This window comes from Halichoeres trimaculatus, unplaced genomic scaffold (assembly GCF_033239565.1).
Source record: "Halichoeres trimaculatus isolate MK-OKI-2021-1 unplaced genomic scaffold, fHalTri1.1 fHalTri1_scaffold_11, whole genome shotgun sequence".
Taxonomy (NCBI): Eukaryota; Metazoa; Chordata; class Actinopteri; order Labriformes; family Labridae; genus Halichoeres; species Halichoeres trimaculatus.
The window spans coordinates 10,369,407-10,396,672 of NW_027437189.1; the positions used below are offsets into that span (position 1 = coordinate 10,369,407).

Sequence of the window (27,266 nt, forward strand, 5' to 3'; positions counted from 1 at the left end):
ATGGCACATCTGTCTCCTCACAGGGCAAAAGCCATGTGCTTGTGCCGGTTACACACAAAGAATGTATATATGATGGATGTTGTCTCTGACGTTACCTGTCTGTTTCTGAAACAGAGTTTCGAAGCAAATCATGGACAGCCATATTGGAGATGGGGCAGGCTTTGAGCCTCCACACTAACAGCTATAATGTGTGCCTCTAATTAGGTGAACTTACATTCTTAATATATTCTACACTGCCAAGTGAGAAAAACACTCACTCTACGTACAGTGTGATTTGTTAGAGAAATCAGCTAATCAGATTGGAGACATTTTTGTTGACATGTCTATTTCTGCTGTGAAAACTCCCTTTTTTGTCTCAGTATGTAAGTGGTTTTTGGAACTTCCTGAGCCAGCCCTCTAAAATATGGAGAATAAAATATGTAGTATCTGCAACGTCACCCGTCTGTTCTTGAGACTTGAAATGAAGCCAATCCGCGGATGCAGCCACATTTGATATGACGCCGGCTGTGAGTTTCCTTTCCAACAGCTACAGGGTGCCCACCAGTCATGTGACCTGAGCTGAATCTCTGATTGGACGATCAAACGATAGTAATAACTTTAAACTGCAAAATATTCACTTACTGTACAATGTGTGCCAATAGTGAAATCAGCGTTTTAGACCCAAGCCTTTTTTTGAACCAGTCTGTAAATATGCTTTTTAATGCCGTAAAACCCTGTTTTTATGGCTGGGTGTGTATGTGACTTCTGGTCTTTCTGCAGCCAGCCTCAACTAGATTCTCAACGAAAAGCAACATTTAGCACTTCCACATAGGCTTCACTATTACTAACCGGATGTTTCACCCTTGGTTAATACACCAGTTTAACAAGTCAACTAGACCATCATACCTTCAAACCACACTATGTTGCAATAGGCTATCTGTGCTTTTTTACATCCAAGTAGTAGAGCATTATAGCATCATCTCTGTAATATCTATCACAGGGTTACAGCGAGTAAATAATACGTTGACTGAACACTTACACCCTGAGTAGATAGTGGGGGATTATACACAGCAAAGGTTGAGGCTAGTCTAGGAGTTGAGCAGGCAACGGCTGCGAATCTATGTTTGAAAACCTTCCCACCAAACCATTTAGTCTACAAAGCTTTTGCATACTCTGAGATGTTTCTCTGTGGAAATGCACAGAAGATTAACAGAGCAATTAATAACAGTGATACTGTGACACTGATATTTCTGAGTACTGATTTAATAGCCTTACACAGTATAGATTAAGAATGTCACGAGTGAGTCTCCTGGCTGAGGCAGTTTAAAAATGTGACTCTGTCCTGTACACCTTGATTCATTTTTTTTTTGTCCAGTGGACATTATCAACAGGTGCATTTGTTAAACCTTCGACCAATCAAAATAAAACAAAAAAAAAGACTGATTGAGGCTGTTCCTCAAATTGTGTACTTCTGCACTTACACTCACTGTTTTGAGTGCATAAGTTTGTTCACACTGACAGTGTGGAAGAACATAGTGCACTTTGATTTCTCTGCACTATTAAAACAGTAGCAGAAGGGGCGGAAACAGCTTTAACAATGGATGACGGTTGCAATTAATGAATTGCTGAAGAACCAGGTAGCTGGTTCAAGCCAGAAGCCAACACTATCAGTGTATCATTCATTCATTCCATATCTGTTTTAGAATCCCAAATTGGAAAACCAGTAACGGCCTATTTTTCACTGTTTTGATTTTGTTTTGAAATTAAAAATAAAACATGAGAGAATGGAATTATCATGGGATTTTTGTTCTATTCATTTTTGATTTGTATCATTTTTGATGTGTTGTGACCCATAAGTTGTTGACTTTTTTCTCAGGGAGGCCAGTCTTTAACCGCGCGGATCTTGAAACCTGTTGACAGAGATAGAGAAGGCGATATACAGTGAGAGACATATAAATAGACCACTATGGCCGCACTAGAACATGTTATTAAGCAGTGGTTCGAAGCTGGTAAGACCCACACTGACATTTCAGAGACGTCGCAGGACATGGGTGTCTGGAGATGCTCTGCAATGAGTGTCAGACGTTTCTGCATCAAACACAACCTCAGGCAGAAACGTCATGTTACTGATGCCTCCTAAGTGTGACACGCTTCCCCTCTTTAAAAAGCACGTACACATCCGCCATCCTTGACAAAAACGTTCACTAATAATAACTGTAAAACGTTAGCTTTTGTGCTGCTCGATTCACTCATCAGTGGAATCACCCGGTAGAGACTGACTGACCTTCCTGAGAAAAAAATAGTCAACAATTCTCAACATACAACACTTATCATTTAAACATTACATAAACAAGAGTCCCCTGTTTAGCAAACTCTATTAGTATGGCAGATTCAAATCGTCGCAGCAACTGTTTTGGGTATTTCTAAAATGTCTGAACAGCACTTTAACCTCTTTTTAGACAGAAGACATTGAATTTCCTGACCAGTGTTAGCAACAGTCTGAAAAATAAGGGGAGCAGAGTGAAATGAAACAACCTAATAAAATGTTTTAAAACCTATCTGCCTTTATAGAAAAAACACTTTTGGCGATAATGCGGTGCACCTCATGGCTCCTGTGTCATTTCTCGTTTTTCACTACTGAGACCCACTGAGCATGGCTTCAGCCCAGGAATAACATGAAAGCAGCTCAGGGTGGAGTTGGTTATTGAAGTAATTATAGAAGTAGGAGGCAGATGACTGGTCATGAGCTTTACGACGGACCCTGTATGACTGTTGTTTTTCCCTCTCCAGCTCTGCTGCACTGATTGCAGGGCACATATAAGGAATAATATGGTGGAGTGAAAAGAAGCTAAAAACACAGCTTCTATTTTGGTGCGTGAGTTCATGTAAGAAGAGGAGGAGAACGCATCTAATTGACATTTGAACAACACAAGTGTGTCCTGTATTCTGCGTCAGCTGTCACGACCCCTTAGACAGGAAAATGTCTGCATAAGAACTGGAGATTTCAGCTACTTCATCAGACCAAAAGCCAGGGATTGGACCAGTGCTCACTTCTCTGGTAGCCCCTCCCTATGTATCAGTGGGTGATGCAGAGTTAAATGCTCTCATCTGTAACTGGAGAGTCCTGTGTTGACTGACGGGATGTCCTGAGACCCACAGGAAGTTGCTGAAACAATGGAATTTACTGTTGGAGAACCAGCATTTCCAGTTCCTTCTCTGTGGCCATTATTTGAAATCAGACTGAGGAAATACAATATTATTTGTCCTTTGGAGGAAATGCCAGCTCTTTGTGCACAGTGTGAGTTTGGAGGTCAAGGCCTGAGATGGCTCCAGTGCTGAATGAAAGGATGAGACTGTGGTTGTGTATTATTGGAGATGAAACTATAATGAAGAATCAGTGTGTGGTTTTGCGTGTATTTTTCTCAGTGTGTTGCTCTTTTTTTCAGTGACTAAATAGTAGGTTGTAGACAGAGTGGAGCCGCTTTCATCAAAATGTGATAACAGACAGGAATGAGAAATCCACAACTGAGTAACTGACTAGTGCGTCCTACATTCCTTAAGTTCTGTACAGCAGTGTTTTTTTTTCTTTTAAAATCACAATGCATGTGCTGATGCATGGTTTGCCAACATAAATTACAGTGTTGTGAAAGAGTTTAACATTTTGAAAAATGTTTGCTAGTTTCCTTAAAGGAAGATTGATAACAGCCCCTTGACAGTGTGCTGTAAATAAAGCTTGAGCCTGTGGCTATTTAGCTGAGCTTAAATAAGTGGAAACAGGCTAAAAGCTAGTTTGGCTTATTCCCTTAATCTACATTAAACTCAAGTATTACAATCTAAAACATAACTTTAGATAGATTCCAGTACAACACAGTACATAAGCTTATTTTATTTTAAAGACAAGTGGAAAAATGTAATACTTTGTACTGTTTCTGATTTGTAGCTAGAGTTAACAGCATATTAGCTTGGTTCAGTATGAGGGAAAACCAATCATGAAGTTTGGATTGCGCAAATTCTGAGGTCATGTTAGCTAGCCTCAGCCAGCATTCAAACATCTGCTTTAAGCACTTCTCAACCTAAAAAAATTGGACCAGGGCCAGTCTAGCTACTCATCCAGTTTCCTGCCTTTGTGCTGGACAACAATAGTGATATCAGTCTTCCTGTCCAAGAAATTCCCAAAATGTCAAAGTATTTATTTTAAGAATTTGCTTTATTCATGGTTTTGAGGCTCAGTGGTCATTAAACCATGCCCAGCACCTGGTCAGAATCAGCTCATCATAGTTATCTCCACTGGGAATCAGATTTTAGAGGGCTTCACTGTTATCACTGTGGGCAGTTTTTTAAAAAGGTGGACCATTGTTTGTGTGTGAACTTTGGTGTTATCTGTTATCTTCAACCAGAGATGTAAACTAACACTTACTTTCGGGAAGTTACCATTTCACCGTTGTGATGCTACATTTGTATTTCACTGGCGGTAATTGATTACAAACCAACTATTTTCTCAGGAAGAAGCCATAATTTAGAGATTTTGTTATGTTGTGTAAATAAATCCACAGCCTGTGTGGTGAAAAAGATGAAAGAAAGCATCCCTGAATAAGCTGCTGACACTTGTCTCTGGTTTGTAACAGCTTAGTCTACTGCTGCTGTTCCTGCTGCTGTGCATGTGTATTTTGTAATTTCTAAAAGTCTAGTTCTCTATCAAATATATCATTGAACTAAAAATATAAAAGCACATTTCAGCCTTATTGTTAAAGTTTCATAAGCAATGCACTGACCTTGAAGAGTCATTGAAGTGTTAAAGCAGGCAAACTTTATTGATTTGATAGACTGTTGATGACTGAATGTATAATGATCAGATGGAATTTGCACAATATGCAGTTTTTTTTCCAATTCAAATTAAGAGAAAAAACCTCTGAACAGCTGAAAAGTGTTATGTTGAAGAGAGGTTTATATATATCATTTTAAACTGTTTCAAAATGAAACAAAAAAAAAAGATTTATGGAGCTGCATTGGGGTTAATTACTCAGTCTTATCTGACACTGTTTGTGAGTAATGCAATTTTCCATTCAGGAGCTGGTAGTTCAATATTTTTTTTTCTCCAAATCCCTAAATCAGTTTAAACAGAAGCTGTAGAGTTCAAGACTCACATCTTTGAAGTCACATGAGAGACTCTTTTTACTTCAGGCGCACAGGATTATGATCCACCACTAGGGGGCAGCAGCCCATAATGACCACACATGGCTCCTCTCATTCAGTGGCCTTCTCCTGGTTGCTGTGGTAACGGGCTCTGTGTGAAGCAGACTGTCAGTGTTGGAGCTCAGAGACACAGAGGGCAGTGTTGAGCTAGAAGACAGGACATGAATCTCAATCAGCAGCTGAGCAGAGCTTCAACGAACACACTCACATGGAGACGTTAGCTCAAATTAATGTACATTCATAATCAAATACATGCAAAGCACTAATCCTGTTTGAGAGTCTGATGCTCTGCTTTGAAACCACCTGGCCTGACTGACAGGTAGCTACAATGGCTCAATGTGATGACAGCTGTTATGGGCCACTATAGGCTGCAGCTGCTTGGTAGTCTTCTGCTGATGTTTAAAGCAGCCACTGCCATATGTCCTACACCCTTTGCTACCTGGCCTGAATGTGTTTAAGCATGCATTTTCTTGGATTGTAATCACCATACTGAACTTACATCATGCATCCACAGAAATCTACATCGAGATGACAGTTTTAAGACTACCTACTCAGTTAAATTTAAGAGATTTGCATGTGTAAATCTGTGCTTCCTTGTTCACAGAAATATACATGAGAAAATGCTTTAATCACTCTCTCCTCAAATTTTCATCAACACACACACCCACCCCTCCCCCAATCCCCAAAATGAGACAGGGATGCATAACTAGATTTAAGGTTATGTAATGCTGACTGGAGGCATGGAGGATGTGTATAATCCACTCTTATTTGGGTTAAACCCGTCTCTCTGTCTCACTCTTTCACTCCATGTCTATCTGTAAGAGGACAGGAGCCTCACATCCTCACACATCCTCACACATCTCTCCTCAGCCTCATCCAGGGTTGGATAGCATAGCACTGATCTCCGTCACACACAGTCTTTTTACCACCCGGCTCCACAAACATCTCCTCTCCCAGGAAACATCTCTCAGCACGCTCACGTCTCTAGTGTCTCAGATTCTCCCCTGATGGGATGATTTCATTGTTATGAGAATGAAGAATATCCTCTTCAAGCTGCAAGCAAATGATCCTTCTTATCACAGAAAAACAGACTCATTGTTAGTTATTTTCTCAGACAGATAGTGTAACAGAGCAGTTTTTAGGGCTGCAGTTAATGTCTGTCTTTGATTTATTCATCTCTTGGTCTGCAAAATTTTAGAAAACAGTGAAAAATATGTTGGTTTCAATTTTCTATGGCCCAAGATAAATTATTTATGCTGTTCAATTTGTCTCACAGTTCACTACTCTGGAAATGAAAAGATAACCAGAAAAACATTTCTTTTGATATGCTTGGAGAATTTTAAGGACACATTTCCTGTAAATTGACTGGCTAAGGAATCATATGGCCATCCAATTCTATGTTGGCTCTGTGAATTAGAGTGCTGTTGGTCAGTCCACTTAGATATTAAAATGATCTTAAATGAAAACCATTAAAATTGCCTTTGACTCCTGCACTCACAATTTTATTCTTTTAATCCAACTAAATCAGTATCTTTGATTTACAGTGTTGGGTTAATAACTTTAAAAAAGTTATCATATTCGACAAAAGTAATTAAATCAGTAACTGACTCATTTCTTCTTAAATGTGATTAACAAAACACATTTTGTTTGCAGCACCTGATATGGGTCTGGCTGAGCGAACCAGGTCAGATGATAGCTATTAGATATCAGTGCATTATAACACACCACATTTCACTGTCTGCAATGATATTGTCATGTTTGAAATAGTAGTGAATTAGATTACCTGTTACTAGAAAACAATAATGGCGTTAATAACACTGTTATTTTTAACATTATTCCCAACACTGTTGATTTGTGTGACACTGAACACCAGTTAACACAGATCTTCTTCATGTGTTGTGATGCTAACCCTTGCTTTTTGTCTCACTACTTATATTAAGTTAATGTGCAGACACACTTAGGCAGAGATTGTAAACATTGTGCTTTTTCACTCCTTTTAATGGATTAGACTAGTTTACACACATCAAATATAAAAATGAGAACAGCTTATGACAGTTTCACTGGGTTTTCAGGTAAGAGACATCAAACTGGTTTGCTAAGTTGGGATGGGTACCGAATTAGGAACTTTTATAGGTACCGACTGAATTCTGTCAAAAGTACCTGGTACCGATTCACATAAAACTAAAAGCTACCATGTTTAGGTACCTAAATGCATCCTTGTGACTGTAAAGGAGTTGTTAAATTGAAAACTTTTTATGTTTTATTAGAAAACAAATTAATATTTTTTTACCACATAAACACAAAAAATACAGGAAATTGGTACCGTTGAGTACCGGTACCTATTGCCAGGTACCGGGCATCGGTACCATATTGTTTCAAATGTAAAAGGTACCCATCCCTATTGCTAAGTGTGGCTAAAGTTGTCAGAGCTAGCATCTACATGCCTGTGCTGGTTATAAACGTAGACTGTAAAAAAATGGACGTCATCTTGCAGGGTGGTGAAATGAGGTCGCCACAAAAACTGCTCCCCCTGGTGGCTGGCTGCAGTATAGGTCAAATAATCCATCTCCCCAGCCATTCCAGATGGGCTGTGGTCAAACTTTGAAAAAGTAATACACCTTGGAGAAATGTTTCTTATATTCAATTGTTTTGATGGTTTGAAAATATTATTTGGCTTGTTTTTATTAAACTGGTGATATGTTACATTTAACCAGACAGTCAACATACAACTTTATCTGCATTTTAGAGACTGAATACAGACAAGCTGCATTATGAAATGCTGTTATTTGTGCTTGTTTACAGCCAGGAAGTGGCTGTGCTACAACTAAGACTAAGCACATGACAGTGATTTGGGGTTTTCAAACACATTAATATCAATAATTCAGTAGCAGATTTATAACTCTGGTGAACACTAGCTAGAACAATAAGTTTTATTAAATGAACATTATTAAACTTAGCCTGCTATCAGCCTTGAATGTTAGTATTTTCACTGTGATTATGAATGTTTACTGGCATTTGCTTCTATCTGAAAGTACTCCATTTCTTTCAATCAAAATAACATAGTTATTCTTGCAGTCATGCATCTACACATGGTTGTCACTGCAACGTTAAATAAGGACTCCGTTTTTATTTTCACTTTGTGTATTGCTAAACAGACACAGATTCTGATTCAGTCCATCTCAAACGTTTGCAACTCTCTCCACTAACAGTGATGCATTAATTTAAGCCTTTTTAGTTAGATAATAGCGCAGAAAAGGCTATAAGCATGAGAAAGAGGCAGCTGCACAATGTGTAAGAATGCCAGCACACTCTCAGTAACAATATGCCATGTCTTATTGTGTATAATACAAGGATCTCCATTCAATACACACAGTGAATTGAACAATTCTCCGTGTGTATTGTCCAAAATCTGTGGAACAGTGCAGCGTTGTAGCTGTAGAGCTGAGATGATATCTCCTATATTCTCAACACATCTGGTTGTTTTTGTTGGATTTGAGTTTTTTCTTTTCTTTTCCTTGCATGCTGCTGGGAAACCACTCTAAATAGGTCAAAGAAAGACCTCTATCGTTTCATTTCAGCAATCTCCAAAACTATTATTTTAAAAACCTTAACGTTACAATAAATGGAAAACAAAAAGAAGATTCTCAGTTTCTGTTTTCTCTGAAGTTAAAAGAATCCAACTGTGACAAACACTAAAATGTATCACATAAAGCTATGAATTTGATCATCTGGGGCTGGTTTCACCAAGCAGTGATATCTCAGTATGGTTTCAGTTGTAAGTTGTGCTTCATCCATTGCACCACAATGTTTGCTTATTTGTTGAATAACAGCATTTGTGATTAAAAATGCAGGCTGAAGGTAAACAGCGTATGAACTGAACAGAGGCCACAGTGGTGTGATTGTAATCTCTGATCCACGCAGCGTTAATCCTCATAAATATTGAATATTTGATGACTCTCTCATTGATGGAGCACGACACCTGGGCGGCCCGCCCTCTGCTAGCTACCCACGGGAGGGGGTTGTTCCTGACAGCAGTCCTTATCACAGTGAAAGCATCTGAGCCAGCAAAAACTGACATGATTCACAAAGCAAACATTAATGTATGTGAGCATTTTTTTATTTTGATAGGGTGATGTTTGTTTGAGTCAATCAATCAAATAAAAATGACAAATTGAGCAAAGGATGCACCAATTCTGAGAATGCTTGTATATGATACAAGTGTGTGTGTGTGTGTGTGTGTGTGTGTGTGTGTGTGTGTGTGTGTGTGTGTGTGTGTGTGTGTGTGTGTGTGTGTGTGTGTGTGTGTGTGTGTATGTGTGCTGTGGTATCTGTTTTTTTCTTTAACAATCTGACTGCTGCTCGCCTAGCAGGGACCGTAATGATGGTCGTCAGCACTGGATGGTTGCTAGGTAACAATTACCTGACTGTGCTTTGCTTGCACTGAATTACACAGTGGGCTGTGTGCATGCATGCATGCGTGTGTGTGTGTGTGTGTGTGTGTGTCTGTGTGTGTGTGTGTGTGTGTGTGTGTGTGTGTGTGTGTGTGTGTGTGTGTGTGTGTGTAGGAACGGAAAAATACAGCACAGAAGACTAGAAACCAGTGTCTCCATTCTGTGCAGAGAATGGCCTGTACTACAATCAGTGCTACTGTTAGCTTAGCTTTAACCCTTTGAATGATATCATTGTTTTACTAAGATCCCAACTATCCCAATCATTGTGTGACAGATGTGTCAGATTAACTGTTTTGAATTTCATTACTACATTGCTCTTTACTCAATATCAGTACTATAGCATTACATGCTTGCGTGTTGTATCTCCTGAGACTCAGTGCTTCATGTTATCGGCGCTACTTGCTTCAGTATTTATAGTATTGTCCCTGGGGGGAGGAGGTGGATGTGAAGCCAGGGCTGACAGATGATGATGTCACCACAGGGCCACACCTCAGGGCAGATGACTGATACGCTGCTGCTTTAAGATCAGTTTTACCTTCTCAGCTGCTATGCTGCTTGTGCTGATGCTTCCAAACAACTGTCCTTGTCCCTGAGAGTCTGAACAGCATTTCCCATCAGCACTTCCTTCATACTTAATATCTTTTTGTTTGACTTTTACTCCAAAATCCTTAACCACAGCCTTGGCTCTTTTTTTAATCTTGAATGAAGGGTTGGAAATGGAGAAACAGACTTGTCTTGCAAAAGGGTGTAATGGCTAACAGAGATGATGCTAAAAACACCAACCTCTTAGCTTAGCTTAGCTTACTCTACACAAGTATTGTTTTTCTCTTTTATTTTAGCAAGTATTAAACAAGAAGATACAAGGTATTCTAAAATAAGTCCTGAAGGCGGTGGTTGTTGGAATTTGTTTCTTCTACAGCATGGTTTGTTTTTGCATCAGGAGAATCTGTTTCCATTCAGCATTTCTATCATAAGCGCAGCAATACCCTCAACATTATCATTTTTGCTGTACGCTCACTGCATTTTCACTTAAAAGTAATGCAAATATTTGAGCACTTGTTGATATCACGTCTGAACTGATGATATTGACTTTGTCCACAATTATGACAGCAGTCTGTGAAAGGGACAAACTTATCACCCAGGTACTATTTCCAGATTTAGAGTTACTTCTAATGCTATTACACAATTTCTATTGATCTTTTTTTTAACTGTTTGAAATGCTTTGGGGAAAAAAAGGGACACATGAAGCATGCAGAGCATTTGACAATAGATACCAAGGCAAGCAAAAGGTGCAACTTCCAACCTGGGATCCTAGTATTTTCTTTCTTTTTTCATTTGTATAAACACTCCCATTAAGATAAGATGTAAAATACCACTTTTTAAAATCTGAGGAAACAAAATGTTTACTTTGACCATACATCAGATATTAAGGGTGGGAGAAAAAACAAAAATGGATGTTTCAGTATTTATTTATTATTTTTTTAAAAGATCAAAATCGGGATTCTTTGTCATGAAATGGATTTTTCAAATTCTTCATTTCAGTTTTTGTTTATAAACTGGATTAAAAAAAATGTCTCCACTTTTCTCCAGCAGGGGGTGAAATATTTCTCTCTGACTCACGTAATGTGCATTTTATGGGAAAATATGGCTCCTGATATAGTCTGAAGACATCATCATTTAACTTTTTCACATGATCTGGTGTTGAAAAAGCAAACCTAAAATTGAAAACTTGTAAATGTCAAAGAATCGCAATTTAAATCAAATCCGCACCCCAAAATTGTAAAAGCATTGAATCTCGAGAATAGCATAGCATCCCAGCCCTATAAGATGTACCTTAAAGAGTTTAGTTAGTTATTACATTAGTTATAAGTTCTTCAAAGTGTGATGTCCCAGTGGATGTGTATTTGAATGCGATGTGGCTAAAATCATAGTCATAATTTCTTAACTGCTGTTTAACCACATTTTAAAATTCCTTTTGGCCAAAGTGTAAACTCTGTCAGCGTTCGCACACTGACCCTGCCACCCCAGAGCACTGAGCCAGGAGAATCTCCTCCTCTGTGGTCATCAGGGGCCGCCAGGAGGCCATGGCACCTCCCCCAAGAGCTGCTTGCCAGCTCTCCCAGACATGGATGATATATTTGGAGATCATTAAATGCTCCTAAATGAGACCCTGGTGTGAGAGCGAGCTCTGACCATCTGGCCCCATTGTGAGTGCTGGGGCTCTGTTCAAAGACAGCCAGCAGCATCAGCACCTCTGATTGGATGGATGCTGAGTTAGCCTGGGAACTGTAACCAATGAGAGACTCCTTTGATTGATTATGGAAACCTGCCCGCATTTCTGTGGTTTTCTCTACGTTTATCCTTCTGCTGCATACAGTGAGTCTTTCTACTCACACTGACAGTGCTGTTTACTTTTTCCTAGTTTTCATCCGCTTATCAGATTTTTCTCCCATGGTTTGTGTTTGAATTAAATAGTTCTTGACTTTAAGCCATTCAGGCTCGCTTTGCTTCAAGGATAACTTGGACCACGGCTGTGTTGTATTAAAAAAATATGTTACGTTAAGTTTTTAAAAATGTTTATACTAAAATTGGGCTGAGTTTCAAACTGTGAGGTGAATCTGTTGGCATATTACCATGAGACTGCCGGCAGCTCTGAACAACTTATTCAGATAGTCACATGAGAACCATGCGAAATGGACACAAGATTCGCTCATTATGTGATTCACTTGTTGCTGAATCTCCTGAAACAAGCATAATAAACCTCATAGCAACCAAACAGAAACATCCTGCTCTGCTCTTCGCTATAGGGATATTGTTGTTGTCCTCTTCCTATACTCGGGTTCAGACTTGGACCAACTTTGGCTGGGACAAAGGGTTCAAAACATACAAACATAGAGTATAACTTCATAATTTGTTGAATAGAGAAAAACTGGTTGATAGGCAACAGTGGAGGAAGCTTCCAGAGAGCTTGTTGGTAGGAGAGGCGGGGCTTGGTGGTGAAGTGATACAGATTAAACCTGAAATGAGGGCTTTTCAAAGATGCTAGCTTGAGATTAAGTTTGTTTGAGCTGTAAATATAAGAACTGCAGAGATGTCAGAGTAACAACATAAAGCCTTAAGCTAAAATGCTACAATAAGCACAAAATAAAAATCCCCTGAAAAATGCTCAAAATATATGTTTATATTGTCCAAGTTATATTTTTGGACTTTCATTTTGCGAGGGACCTCTGCTTTAATGTTGTCCAAGATAGATAAACAAGGTCTGTCTTCTGCCCTTTTTAGTATCCAGGAGCCTCTCAACTTGGGAAATGTCACTGCCTTTCATGACCTTACCTTTGGTGAAATGACAGCATGTAAACACCAGAGAGAAAACCGACTTTTTGATGTCCCCTTTTGTTTATCTGAGCTGTTTCCGTGTGTCTTCTGTTTCCAGGTCACAAGCTCAACAAGGACCTGAAGCTCTATCTGAGCTTGAGGTTTCAGAAGTCTTCCCCTGACCACGAGCTGCAGAAAATCATCCGAGCCAATCTGTACCGCCATGCTGTGCCTTGTGAGTAAAGAACGTCAGTGAAGATAATGATGTGATGCAGAAAGCCTAAATCGGGACACCTGGCTAACGAATGGTGTCTCATTAACCAGTCCTTAGCATCAGCACTCCATCTTTACCCTAATGACCCACTTTCTTTTGGCATCTTCCTCATTTGTTTTAACTCTCATTGATCTTACTCTTCCCTCTCAGTCACCCATAAATTATTCTGCTACACTTTATTTCTTTTCATCATTCATAAAAATCACCCTTAGCTCAGCTTCTCACTGATTCATCTGGTGGAAAGAATACATTTCCCATAGTCTTGAACTGTAGTTTTCATTACACATTACAATCCATTACAGCCATGCGTGTTTTGACAGAGCCAGAGCTCCATTTTTGCAGACAACGATACAAAAGTGCAGCTCGAGCCAAACACAGTGTACTGTGCCAGAGTCCACAGCTGGGCTCTGTTACGTCACAAACGGTTGGATGTACGATTGGGGGACACAGTCCAGCTCTCCTCAATTTATTTTCCTACTACTCATGTCACGCTGTGGTTCTTAAAAACATTCAGCTTGAGTTGTGATGACCAGAAAGCTTGAGGCTTAATGGTCACACTGGATCTATCGTGGATGTGATTAGATAAAGTGTATGCATGTTTGTGTGAGGACTATTTCATTTTCCCACATATGCCTCAGCATGATTTAATCAACCAAGAAGGGGATCATCATTTCCTGTAAACACCCTTTCCTCTGATTTGACTGTTTGTTTATTTGCATGCATTTGCATTGTGGCGCTTCCTAATACACACCAGCCTCTGGACTAGATTAATGTATTTTCACTCCCCTACTATCTGTCTCTCTTTTCCTTTGCTTTCTCACTCACTGCATCTCTTGCTTTCTGTCCTTCTCTTGCGCTCAGCCATGTGACCGGTAAATCCGGCTCTCTGAGCCTCCCCCGGTGCCCTGACTGGGATTATGATGTTCTGATATATTGAAAATAGATTCCTGCCTGATTATGTGATGAACATGTCAGGCCCTCGCAGAGAACACAGGGCTATAGAAAGGCCTTGGCACACAGGGGACATGTATTGATGTTAAAATTGCTTAAAATAACAGATACGATAAAAAACATTAAATCTGTACCAATAGTTCAAGGGTTCACTGGATGATTACAGCCATTTTTTTATGTTTCACTAATTCAATCCTCTTCCCGCAGAAATACAGGATACAATTACCTCAAAAAGCCTGACAATGTACTCACGAACAGTTACATAAAGTGAATCCATCGCTGTAGATTTATAACATTTGCAAACTAAGTAACATATAGGCTTTAACCCACATTTGGGATGCTGTTTAAGACATCAGTGTCACAGTTTTAAGGCTGAGTCTCCAGCAATGCCATTATCTGTATGACAATGCTCTGAGGCTTTGTTCAGATTGCAGGCAAATCAGATTTGTTTCTCAAATAAGATCTCTGAGACGGGCTGTCCCCACTGTTTTCTCTCATTTGTATGCTCAGACACACTCAGTCTATCTGCATGTGTTGCTTTAGTAGCCACATTGGGGTCAGAGACTACATGTGCTGGCGATGCAGCTTTGCAACAGGGAAGAAAGTGGAAATGTAGGCTACAATACAAACCATTGCACTGTAAAATGCAGGTGGCAGAACCCTGCTTTTATCCAGGACTCAGTGAGCAGCTGGCTGCATGTTCATCCTATCCATGTCATGCAAACTCATCACTTTGGATTTGGCATCTCTGTTATGTACTACACTGCTAGTAATGCTGAAAACGTGGAAATCCAGCTCAGGTCAAAGGAGAGTAGGACAGAATTCCAAACAAGTCTTCAGGCAGATCTGTATTCAAAATTTAGAAACAAAGCGTTGCAAGTTTATATATTGAAGAATAGATATGTTAAATTGAAGAAATTTGAGATTTTATTATTAAACAGATGATATTTTTTACCACAAAAACAGTGCTGAAAATTGGAACCTTTGAGTACTAATACCAATTGCTAGGTACTGGGCATTGGTATGGTATCGTTTCAAATGTGAAAGGTACCTATCCCTTCATACACATACACAGGCACATACAGCACTGACCAGCTCCTAGCTCAAACATTTTACATTGATCCTGTTTCACCTCTCTACACCTCTGTCACTGCTGACCACCAATAAACCTCTGTGACTTCAAGTGTGAAAGTCCTGCCTTGATTTAGAAATACCAACAGACTTTGTCTAGCTAGGAGCATGCTAACATTTGCTTATTTAGCTAAAAAAAAATTCAAAATTGCTGTTGACGGGCATCATATTTCTTCAGTATTAAATATGAATTTCTTAACAAAATATCAAGCACAAATTGGGTTGAAAAGGAGGAGAAAATTTCCAGTAATTTTCCAAAATCTTTTCATGGGACGTTAAGTTTTGGAAGATTGAAAAAATTGTGATTTCTTTTTGTCAGAACTTACTCCACTTTATGTCATCCTCAGGAGGTGTCTAAAATGGTCTTGTGCTGTGAGCATCATGCACAGAGCATGAAGGGAGTGTGGCCTCACTAGTCCTGCAGCCAACAAAGTGCTGCTGTGTGGTCAAGGAATAGCATAGATACTCGAGTGAACTCAAAATAAATTTGGATGTTTTCGCCAAAATTAAACTACAACATATAAAGCCTAACTATATCTAGGTCATTATAAATTCCAGTTTACTACTACAAACTCCCATGGAAAGTTTTGCAAACCTAAGCACTTATTAGAGGTACTATTGGAGTACTTCTGTTTTGTTCGACCTCACAATACATTGAGTTAGCTCCACCTGTACTTGCTACAGTTTGTTTTTGGGTGCTGGTGCACAGTAAAGGTTGATGGGTCATATGATTTCTGTAGGAAGCACTTTTAATGCCCTATTGTCTTAAAACTTGGCTTTGTCCCACATGGGTGTGACCAGTGTACCAGTATAAAATACAGAGAGAAGTATGTTTTATTGTTAGGTGTTTCACCCAAAAAGATAGTGCTATGCAAAGCATTCTGGGGATGCAAAGTGAAGAGAACCAGGCTAGTGCCACCACTCCCTCATTCAGTTAGGGCCTTGCATTTAGGAAATGATAACAGTTGTATACTAGGTTAAGACAAGAAGTGACCAGAGGAGCTGGGTTGGTGTGACTACATGAGGTCTTAACCCACATCATTAAAAACTTACTGTAGGCTGAGCTCAACTGCAGGATTGACAAAATCCATGTGGTGAAAACAGATTTCCAAAAACTCTGGACACAACACTGAAATGAAGCATGAAAGTGACCACTTTCACCTGAACTGATAAGTGGTTATGTTTTTGTTTACTGAGAATGACACCCTTGTCCCTACAAAGGAGCAAATCCCTTGCAGACATCTTGCAGCATCATGTTTCTATCGTAGCCCAGAACAGATAAACTAGTATCATACTTGTTTTTGTATTTGGTGAGTGAAGAAAAGATTGGTTTCTGTGCTCAAAATAATTTGTATGAATTGACATTTTGACGGCAAAACTTGAAAAATGGAGGATCGTACTTATCATGCATGACAGGAGCTTCTTGTCCTTGAAGGCCACCGTCATTTTGCCAAAAGAGGAGGGGTGATGAGGGGAGTGTTTGTATCTGGAATAATCCCATCCAATCACACTGTACAGCCTTTTTGTTCATGGACCTAAAGGTGTTTGTTTGGGACTATTTTCAGACATGACTTTGGTGTGCGTGCCAGTGTAAGGCAGTGGAAAGAGGTGTATGTAGGACTGAGTTAAAATAAACTACATGGCCCACGTTCATGTTGATAAAGCAAAATGTCATTCAGAAAACAGCACAGAGAAGTAACAGGAATGTTTATAAACCAGAGAAAGGATTGGTTTTCTGGTGAATTTGGCAACATGTAAATAAAGTAAGAATTTTGTTGCAATTATTCTGCAAACTGCAATTGGCTAAATTGCCCTATTTACCCCTCCTTTCATCTTTCTTTCTTCCTGTCCCTCCTTCTCTCCTTTTCTTGGTGACCTACTATTGCCGCCGCCTCCTGTTTATTGTCTCTCTCTTTCTCTCACACTCACACATGCAAATATTTCCTGGGCATGACAAGGCAGAATGACAAAAGCAGTCAAATAAAAGCCACACTTCTGAGCCCTGTGTCTCTTTTGTCTGTGTGTCCCTCACGTCTCCTCCCCCTCTCCTGAGCACATGTGTTGCTGCCTGTGTTTGACTCGAACAGGTGCCACCACTGGCCGAGGTGATTTTTTTTTTCTCCTCTCTTTTGGGCGAGTGTGTTTATAGGAAGAGCTCCCCCTCCTCTTCCTCCTCCTCCTCCTTTCTCCCTCATAGCCCAACTGCTACAGATGGCCATTGTTATCATGTGCAGCAAATGTCACAATTGATAGAGAAGTCGTTCTCTCGTGGGATTCATTTCCCTCTCACGTCTACAGCTGCCGCTCAGGGATGAGGGTTATCTTGGCGTTATCCCGAGGTTTGAGCCACACGGCGAACCAATCCTTCCCTCCCCCCACCTGATCTCACCCTCCCTCCCTCTCCCTCTCCCTGCTCTCTTCTCTGTCGTCCTCCCTTCTCTTCACTTCAAATCCTCCTGTGAGTGTCAGCGTCCCTGTGGCTCGGCGTTGGCTGCTGCCTTCCTCTGTCTCTCTCTGTCACACTTGAGCTGCTCCCGCTGTCTCCCTCCATCTCCCTCCCTCTTTCTCACTCTCTCGCGCTCTCTTTCTCCCTCCCCTTCCTCGCTGTCCTTCACTCCCTCGCTTCCTTGTTTTCCACTCCACTGCCGATCTCGGGGAAATCATTGTTGGAGACAAATTTCTCTGTTTGCCGCTCGCACAAAGAAAAGGGATTACGGCTTGATTTGCCTGCGCTGGGCTCCCTCTGCATCCAGGCAAGTGGCAGCTCCTTGTTCTCTCCTTCTTCTTCTTTTTTTCTACCATCATCATCCGCCATCCCAAGCCTGTGATGTATGCATGGCAGAGATGGTGTGTGTAGATGGTGTGTGTGTGTGTATGTGTGTGGTTGATGCTGTGTATATAGGCTAAGGGAATCAGGGAAGGTGGGGGTAGGGGTGGGAATTATGAGAGGGGAAAGGGAGAGGGGCAGGCTCACTCGGAGAAGGCACATCCAACCCAGAGGGACAGATGGCCGGTAGCCCTGGTCCTCTTCCCTCTTTGGTTTTCTAATTCACCCTGCAGGCTTTGTGCAAGGCCTGCTAGTACACAGACCTTCTTTTCAAGAGGCAAGAGATGGCTGCTCTCATCAGCTTGAAGAGGGAGGGAGAAAGAGGGGGTATCTGTGTGTGAAGAACGGACAGGGTAGAGGAGAGGAAAGGAGAGGAGGAGATGAAGGAGGAGGAGGAGGAAGGGGGGTTTGCTGTAGAAGCAGAGCAGGATTTTTCAAGAAGAGGTTAGGAGAGGAAGAGAAGAAGAGATGAGGAGTAAAAGGGGGGGTCATCAGCCTCGAATGCATGGAGGTCAGGTCCAGATGCTGCTCAAACAAAAGGGGCTTCTCTGGGGGGAAGCGTGGCACTCGCCATTGTGTGTGTCGCTGCATTGCAGGGTGCTGCCGGGGAGCCTCATGCTAATGACGGCCATTCATTCTGGTAACGGATGAGTGGGCCCCAGCTTCTGTTTGCCTGTTTTTTTCACATACGCACCCTTCATATTTTTGTTCATGTGAGCAAATACGTGCAGTGTTAAACTCGATTTGCTCTGGGTTGCAAAAAAGAAGAAAAAAAACGGCCACTGAGTTTATTCAGGAAGCTTGGCAAATATGTGTTTTTGCATAGTGATGATGTGGAGACAGGTGCAAACCGTGTGTGTGTGTGTTTACATGGACGACGTGTGTGTGTTAGGGTTATGTTTAATGCATGTGTTGGTGTATTCATTCTTATACAGATGCAGGCATCATTTGTAACCATTAAAATAAATCACACACTGGCCAAAAGGACTGCAGATCTGTATTCTTGTGGATCCATTAGTGTGATTGGCAGGTGGGAGGAAGGTGGCACAGGAGGCTGTGGTTTCTGGCATTGTTTTTGTTACTGGCAATCCCTCTTAGGTCCATTCAAAGGCATCTGATGGTACATTATCCAAGAAGAGGAACCATTAAAACAACAACATCAGTTTTTTTTCGTCTGCACCAGAACAAGGTGTACCTTAAAACCTAAGAAGAAACCACTGTGTTTAAGAATACATGAAGCATTGCACTCACAGTAATATTACCGAGGTTAAAAATCCTTACTCATGGTTCCCCTAGCCAAGCTTTTGGAGTCAGCGTCCTCAGATACGTGAAATATGCTTCAACTGTTGACAGGATCATGCCAGAGTCACCCGGGCTAACATTTTGAAATCATTCCCAGACAATCCACTATCTTGTCTCAAAACTTCAAAATCATTTCTGTTTCATTACTTTTGCTGCAGTCATTGCAGTCATTGTTGTTAGCAGAGCTCTGTAGGGATGATAACCCTGTCTTTGAGGTCAAGGAGATGAACTGTGCCAATTCACAGACCGGACAAAGATTCTCTGTTGTGATCACATCGTCTGTAACCAGCTCATCCGTGTGTGAGTGTCTTGTGATGGTTTGGATATGGATCCTCTGTGGCAGCCAGCTAGCCCACATACTGTAGCTCCTGAGGATGTGCAAGTCTCTGAGCTGCCAGAGTGATGACGCCAGATTGATCTAAATAGGGATATATGCTTCAACTTCCTTCTCTGAACTTTGTGTTCATGGTGCTGCCTACAGTATCTGCTGTGTTTGGATCATATTTATTCTTCTGTGGGTTGGCTCACTCTTGTTATCTCAGGGGGATTCAGTGTTCTTCATAACAGGGCTGTTTCAGCTCCATCAGAGAGGTTACCAAGGTTTTTAAACCCTACGAATCTACCATATTAATACAGGTTTATAATACTGTTCAATATGCTCCATAAAAGTGAAGCCAATTCCCTGTTTGTGCTTTAAGTTCACTGATCTTTAAAAAGCCTGACCTGCCAATGTCGATTTGGGCTGATACCAATTTTTATTTTTTATTTTTCTCAACTGACAGCACACACCTTCAATGTTCCAGTCTTATTTATCAAAAATCATTGAGCAATACCTGTGAAACAATAATATCTTTATGTTTTAACTCCAACAACCAATAAAGTGTCCTGAGTTTTAGGTCTCAGAGCAAAAAGCAACAATGGCTGGCTGTCAGACCTTCTTGGAGGTAAATAAGATCAATTTCATATGTAAGGAAAGGCCGATCACCAATCACAAATCCCCCCAAATTAAGGTGATACTCTGGGATGGAACAAGTTGGGTCCTTTCACAAGGTTTAGGGCAGAAATTACCCCTACAGCAGTGTTTTTGTGCAGCAGAAGCCCAGGGCGCTCACACCAAAGACCCCCTCCCTGCTCGTCTGCTGGTTTCCTCTGCATTCAGATGGGGTCATTTTTTACTTGACCAAAAACACAAATAAACGCTTTATTTAGAGAATTTTCAGCGCTTTACTTTCACACAAAAACACAGCTAAATAAGGCTCTAGTTCTCATCGTGTCGTAAAACGGCGCTACCTCCGCTGCAGAGCCACAGCTGGCTACGAGGCGCTCGCCGCTTAGCGTATCAGTCCCAAGGCGGCGTGCCGGGCATAAACAAACGTAGGTATTCTGCCAGGACGAAGAGACACAATGAGAACTAGAGCCTTGTTTAGCGTTTTTGTGTGAAAGTAACGCGCTGAAAATTCTCTAAATAAAGCGTGAATGCTGACCGATATCAGATATTGGGAGTGGGAGTCCGTTTATTTGTGTTTTTGGTCAAGTAAAATATGGTCCCGCCTGAGTGCAGAGGAAACCGGCAGAGGAGCAGGGAGGGGGTGTTTGGTGCGAGCGCCCTGGGCTTCTGCTGCACAAAAACACTGCTGTAGGGGTAATTTCTGTCCTAAACCTTGTGATAGGACCCAACTTGTTCCATCCCGGAGTATCACTTTAAGGAAATCTGCACCCATCGTTCGACCGACCAACTGATCGCTCCCTGCATGTCTAGTTGGGATAGCTGAGTAGTATTTCTTCCAATTCCTAGACTTTAATTTAACTATATTAAAGTCACATTGTACTTTTTGAACTCCTGGACAGAACAGAGTTAGCTGTTTCTCCTCATACTTAGACATAATGCTAAACTAAGCTAAGCTAAGCTAAGCTACACTATTTGTGGCTTCATTCATTTTGGGTTTACACTGTTTAAGGAGGTGTTTTTAAATCTACCCTAAAAAAAATCCTGCCAATTTTTGTGCAAGGTTTTTAGCAATCAATGCTCCAGTAATGCAGAAATGAAATAACAGCGATATAAAAAAAAAAAGCACCACCACACCAACCAAAATAAATAGACTCACCCAAACTGGCATTACCAAACTGACCCTTTAAAGTATGATTTTGCAATTTTTTTTCATACTTTACAATTACTCAGTCTTTGATGTCAACACTTAAAGGAAGCAAAGTTTCACATTCACATGACACATTTCACATTCCTAACTTCTTGCTCAAAAAGTCACGCCAGTAATGAGTGAGACCCATGCAAGTTTAGTGCCTTAAAGACACAGTAACTGAAATGAATAATTCAGACAGTCTGAAGTTTTCAAAGACAACAGTCAAGATTCTTTTTGTATTATTAGGCAGAGCTACCAACAAAACTATCAGAAAGACAAAATAAAGCCTAAAAACAAGCATAATATTCCCTCTTTAAGTTGGTCAGCAAGAAAAGCTTCAAACCGAATCATTTTTTTATAAAGCCACAGGTTGTTGCTAACAAAAGTAGCCTACCAGTTAGCTGTAGGGTTCAGCGTTTGCACCCATGAAATCACTTTTCAAAAAGACGCATTTGTTGCTCATATATTACTAGATCTTAAATTAAAAGTTTAGTTTGGATTGATTCACTCAGCACTGCCTCTAACTTTTGGCTGAGGCACTCTCAGGACCATGTGCAGCCAAACAGAAAGCTGCAGTCCCCTCCCCTCAGGGCAGCTCCGAGGTTCCCTGGTCAGGCTGTCTGGGCAGTCGTCCACGTCCATGCAGGTACTCACCCCTGCTGCCAGGTGTGTGTTCTTATTTGGTCCACCATTGTGTTCTTAATCTCCTGATGTCCTGTAGGTTCAGTCTAAGCATTTAAACAAATCCAAGCTTTGTGAAGCACTCCGCCTCCCTAAGAAAGCCACGCTCGTCATATTTACACATCGTCCTCCCATCCTCAACTTGTCCCGCGGTCCTCTTCACCCCCCTCCTCTGCCTTAACCCAGAATTCACCCCTGGAGATGTTTCTCAGTTATGAGAGCTGCTTGAAGCTGCCGTTTATCAGGAGAAACCATGTGTTAAGTGATGTCAGAGTCTATATTTATTGGAAAGATAGCAAGAGGAGAGAAGGAGAGGGAGGGAGTGCAAGGCAGTGGGCGGGAGTATGATGCAGGGGGGCTGCAGCCATTGGCCTCAGACAGGAACTGGAGTGTGAATAGCTCACAATGGCTTAGCCTCTAAGCTGGGCTGGACCTCTAATTTGCTCTGCTTGTGGATCTTTGAAGGAAAACGGCAGCTGCCTACTAGCCGCCTGCCTGAATCAGCTCTGAGCAAGCTGGGAGCTAGCATTCGCTCACACGGCTCCATGGATGCTTTGGTGGAAAGAGGGGGAGCAGAATTCAGCCTTCCTGGATTTATTTTTTTAAATATTTGCGTGGAATAACGTGCAGAGACAGGAAGAAGGGAAGGCAGCAACAGCAGCAGCAGCGGTGGTAACGGCGTTGAGGTAATTTTGTGACATTTACTTTTTCCTCTGGGAATGATGCCCTGGCTTCCGGGATTAGACTGGGAGAGATGTGGGTAGGGAGAATAATCAGATACACACACACGGAGGCAGAAATACGGGCAGGTGGATTTTATTTGGAGAGGCAGTGAGAGAACACAAGAATCCATACCTTTGCAGATTTGTGGCATGTTATTAAAGAGCTGTGATGCTTTAAATGAAAACAGTCCTTACTTTATTTTTGTCCTGTTTCTTTAAAAAACAATGCAACCTTTTATTTCACAAGAATTCCGAAAGATGCCTCAGATTGCATGTGCTTCCTCACTATTCATCCTCAGCCCCCCTTCCCCTCCCCTTCTCCTACTCATTCTTCTCCCCCAAATTGAAAGGGGAGAGATGGGGAGGGAGCTGGGGGAACAGCAGGAGAATAGCGGCTGGGACTCAGCTGTGAGGAGTGTTGTGGCGCGAGCTGAAAGAATGGCCTGTTGTATTTTGCAGCAGCAGCATTGTGTGACTGGCCTCACTCTCTCTGTCCTCCTTCTTTTCAAGGGATAACTACATTCATCCCTCTATACAGACAATCACACCAGAAACTGGCTTCAGAGTATGTGATAGAGTATTTGATTAAGAAACCGTTACATAATTTTAGAGCTGGTGTAGTGTTTCAATTCTTGTTCTAGATGTGCCGAAGCCAGAAAAAAGCACAAACTTAGCTTGAATTCAGCTTAATTAATCCATTTGCACTTGTATTGCATTTGAGTGGAAGTTGATTGTTTAAGGCAACTTGTCCATTTTAATCATCTTATGTTGCAGCCCCTAAACCAAAATGCAGGGGCTAATATCTGAAAAATGACCAGTATGAGTTTAGAAGTTTGATTCTCATCATGTTTTTCCCCATGCTAAAGGAGGTATTGACTTGATTTTAGGCTCACTTGACCTCTTTGATAGTTCCTTTTCAAAGCTTTTTGAACACACGCCTCGTTTTTAACACGTTTGATTCTGGGAATTGAAAAGTGTCATCGAGCCCTCTCTAACTTCATGTCAGGTAATTGAACTTCCAACAGCATGGCCTGCTCTCAGCAGCACCTCAGCCTCTGATAGGATCTGGAGTGGGGCTGCAATTTGCTTAATCATTAATCTGAGGGCCCCCGCTACATTGATTCTCTCTCCTTTCCCCTTCATAAATCATTATGGACCAGCAATCCTTTTAACAGGGAGCTGGAAGTGCTGATTGAACAAAGCCAGAGTGTAATACTGGCCTTGTTCTACGGGTCAGCTGATAGGGTTTGAGGGAACAGGTTCAGCACCTGAAGATGAAGCAACGCACCTTTTAGATAACTCTGATCTGAGTTTCAACCAGATATTGTGTTATACTCTCTATTAGCATCTCTAAACAGATTTGTCAAGCCCACAACATAATGGATGCAAATGGACATCTATCTATCTGTTCACGGTTTGTGGTGGAGATGCTCCCATCATCTGACCAGTGTATTAAGGGACTACTTGTGTAGATGAGGCCTTAAAGTGCTGCCTCAATCAATGCTGCTCCAGTAATTGGCTTAGAGGCCCAGGAGAGTTCCCTTCTAACTCCCTGTGTGGCTGTTGGCTTTCTCTGCCCCGCCCCTGCTCTGTCTGCTCAGAGATGTGCACGTAATGTGCTTTCACGTCACCTTTTCAGCCTCTGTTTTCAAAACACACACATGCTAGCCAACACTAAGCGTGTGTTTATCCTGGAAACACACCCCAGTTTATGATGTGGCGAAGGCTTTTGTGTTGTTGGAAAGACAGGTACAAGAAAAAGTTCTGAAAATGTAGGTTTCTCTATACTAGAAAATCATTTAGATTTTTTTTAATCTATTCCATTATTTATTTATTTTTGAAACTATATTTAAATTTATACAATACTGCAAAATACAGTAAAAACTTAAAATAATATGAATACCCTTATGCATGACAACATTATACAGAACAATGTAATAAAATAGAATTTGGTTCAAAGAAATATGAAGGATACATTATGATACGATTATGATATGGTTTCCATATGGTAGGACACAGTACATTATGATACGTTAGGTATTGTATATGTTCAAACATAATAAGGTACAGTTCTGTCCAGTACGGTTTGGTCTGTCAAGACAGGTTGTGATGCAAATTCATAAAATTTGATACTATTTGAAACAGAGTGATACCATACTGTCTATGATATGATATGATATGATTTGATATAATGCAGCAGGATATTACACGGTTTGATAAAGTCATACAAAATAGTACACTTTGAAATACAGTATGGATTGATGTGATAAATAACATTTTGATATAAAACAAAATGAAAATTGGTCATAGACTCAAATATTTCATATAAGCTGTAGTTTCTGAGAAAATGCATTAAAACACTAACAACAAACAACAATTAGAGACAAAAAAGAAAAAAAAACTTATACTAACCACAATATCCTGATTTTATTGGGCTTAAATGCGTGTTTGTATATTTAGTACAAGCACAACAATGATTTGTATTAAGAGATTAGTACTTTGAGCTATAGCTTTGTGTGGAATGCGCCTTTAAACAGGCATCATCTTACAGAGTTTAGAGTCCCAGCATCAAGCTAACCTCACTCTCAGGTCATTTGGAAGTTGCCCAGTCTTGTGTATTCTCCCCCACGCCACGCGTGCACTCGCGACCAGCAGGGGTTAAAACAGCAGATGTTTGGCTGAACTCGTGTTTTTGTGTGAGTGCGTGTGAGTGTGTGTCTAGCAGTGTCTGTATGTCTGTGTTAGACAATGAGTGGAAGCTCCCCAGACCATCAACAGCAGGAAGGCGATTGAGGGTATCAGATGTCACCAGAGGGTTGTCAGTGTCCTACTGCCTTTTGTTAAGAGTCTGGAGCTTTTTTTTTCCTTTTTTTTTTGTTATCCTGGATTTGTTTGTGTATTTGGGTTGCTGTCTTTGTAGATTTTCTGTTGTTTTTTATATTTACAAGCACAAAGTTTTCAGTTTTTCTTGTGGATAGACTGAGGCAGTTTGTGTCTCTGATGACAGGTGGTCATGGGAATGTGAGGACAGAGGTTCTCAGGTTATCTTAGCCTCAGGTGAACACTGAAACACACTGAACTCTGGGTCAAAATGGGACACGAAGAGAATGGCAGAGAAGGATGGAGAGATAGATCTCACCCTTAGCCTGACATCCTGCTTTCTACTTGTTAGTTTGTTTCCACAACACAAAAGTTTAACATGTATAAGTAATGGATAAGAATTCCACAGTGTCAAATAAAGCTCGAACATTGTTCCATTTTTACTTAAAAGCTTCTGTACAACCTCAGCTTTTACAGAAATTTGAACCTGCTTTTTATTTTTAACTACTGAAGCATCCTCCACATTGCACACTGTAGCAATGGAGTGCTTTCAAGTGACTGTATTGTGTCGGTTAAAAATATATAGTGAGTGCCAGGTGTAACAATAGAGTAAAAGTCTGCAGACTTGCATAGTCTAATTCAGGGTTAATCTGTAGGTTGGGGTTAAAGATAGATTTAAAGTCCATGCTTAGATTGCTGTCAGTACAGACGGATTAAGAAGACACAGGAGTGTTGTTATCAAGTCAAACAGGTACTCAACAATACATGTGTAGCAAGCACAGTGTTGATGTTTTCAGTGATTTTTTGCAGTTTATCTTCGTGTCAAATGACAACAAAACTATTCTTACAGGCTATAACATCTAGGATCCATGAACTATGGTTTCAATCAGAAGGCAGTTCTTAGTTAACTGACATAGTAGTAAGGAAACCGCACTTGAGAGGATGCAAATTTATCACAAAACTTCAGATTTATCCCCTGGAAACCAAAAATAGACGTCATCTCGTCATCTTGTCTCTAAGTCGCCACAAAAACTGCTCTCCCTGGTGACGGGCAGCAGTGTAGCTAAAAAACTCTGTCTCCCCTGTTCATTCCAGATGGGCTGTGGTCAAACTAAAAAGTAAATACACCTCGTAGAAATGTTTCTCACATCTGTATGCTGTGGTGATATGAGGATATCAATGGGCTGCACTCTTTTCAAGTCCTTTTTAACTAAAAGAGTTTATTTTTCATCAGTTATTAGTGGTGGAAAATTGAGTTTTACAGAATGTTTAACAATGGTTGACAGCTGATGTTTCTGTGTTTATGATTTTTCAGGAATAGTAAGAAATGTTGAGAAGAAACACCAAAAAGATTAGACCTGTATCTGTCATCCGGCTCCACACAGATTCCCTACTGTGCAGACTCTGGCTGCATAATGGCAGTGCCTCAGACCGGGGTATTTTGGCTTTAAAACCGTACAATGCTCTAAGGCGGAGCCACGC

At 40.8% G+C, this 27,266-nt stretch overlaps 1 protein-coding gene across 11 annotated transcripts in view; it reads left to right on the forward strand.

Moving 5' to 3' along the window:
• LOC141798866 (membrane-associated guanylate kinase, WW and PDZ domain-containing protein 1-like) overlaps positions 1-27,266 on the forward strand; it is a 104,989-nt gene that overhangs the window by 25,607 nt on the left and 52,116 nt on the right. For 9 of the 11 annotated variants that reach the window (XM_074680770.1, XM_074680759.1, XM_074680761.1 and 6 more), the window contains exon 2: positions 13,057-13,173. In XM_074680770.1, the coding sequence (XP_074536871.1) occupies positions 13,057-13,173 (117 nt within the window). Of the gene's footprint in view, positions 1-13,056; positions 13,174-17,742; positions 18,048-22,681; positions 22,929-27,266 lie in introns of those variants that run through there. The other 2 variants (XM_074680767.1, XM_074680769.1) reach the window with 2 other exon arrangements.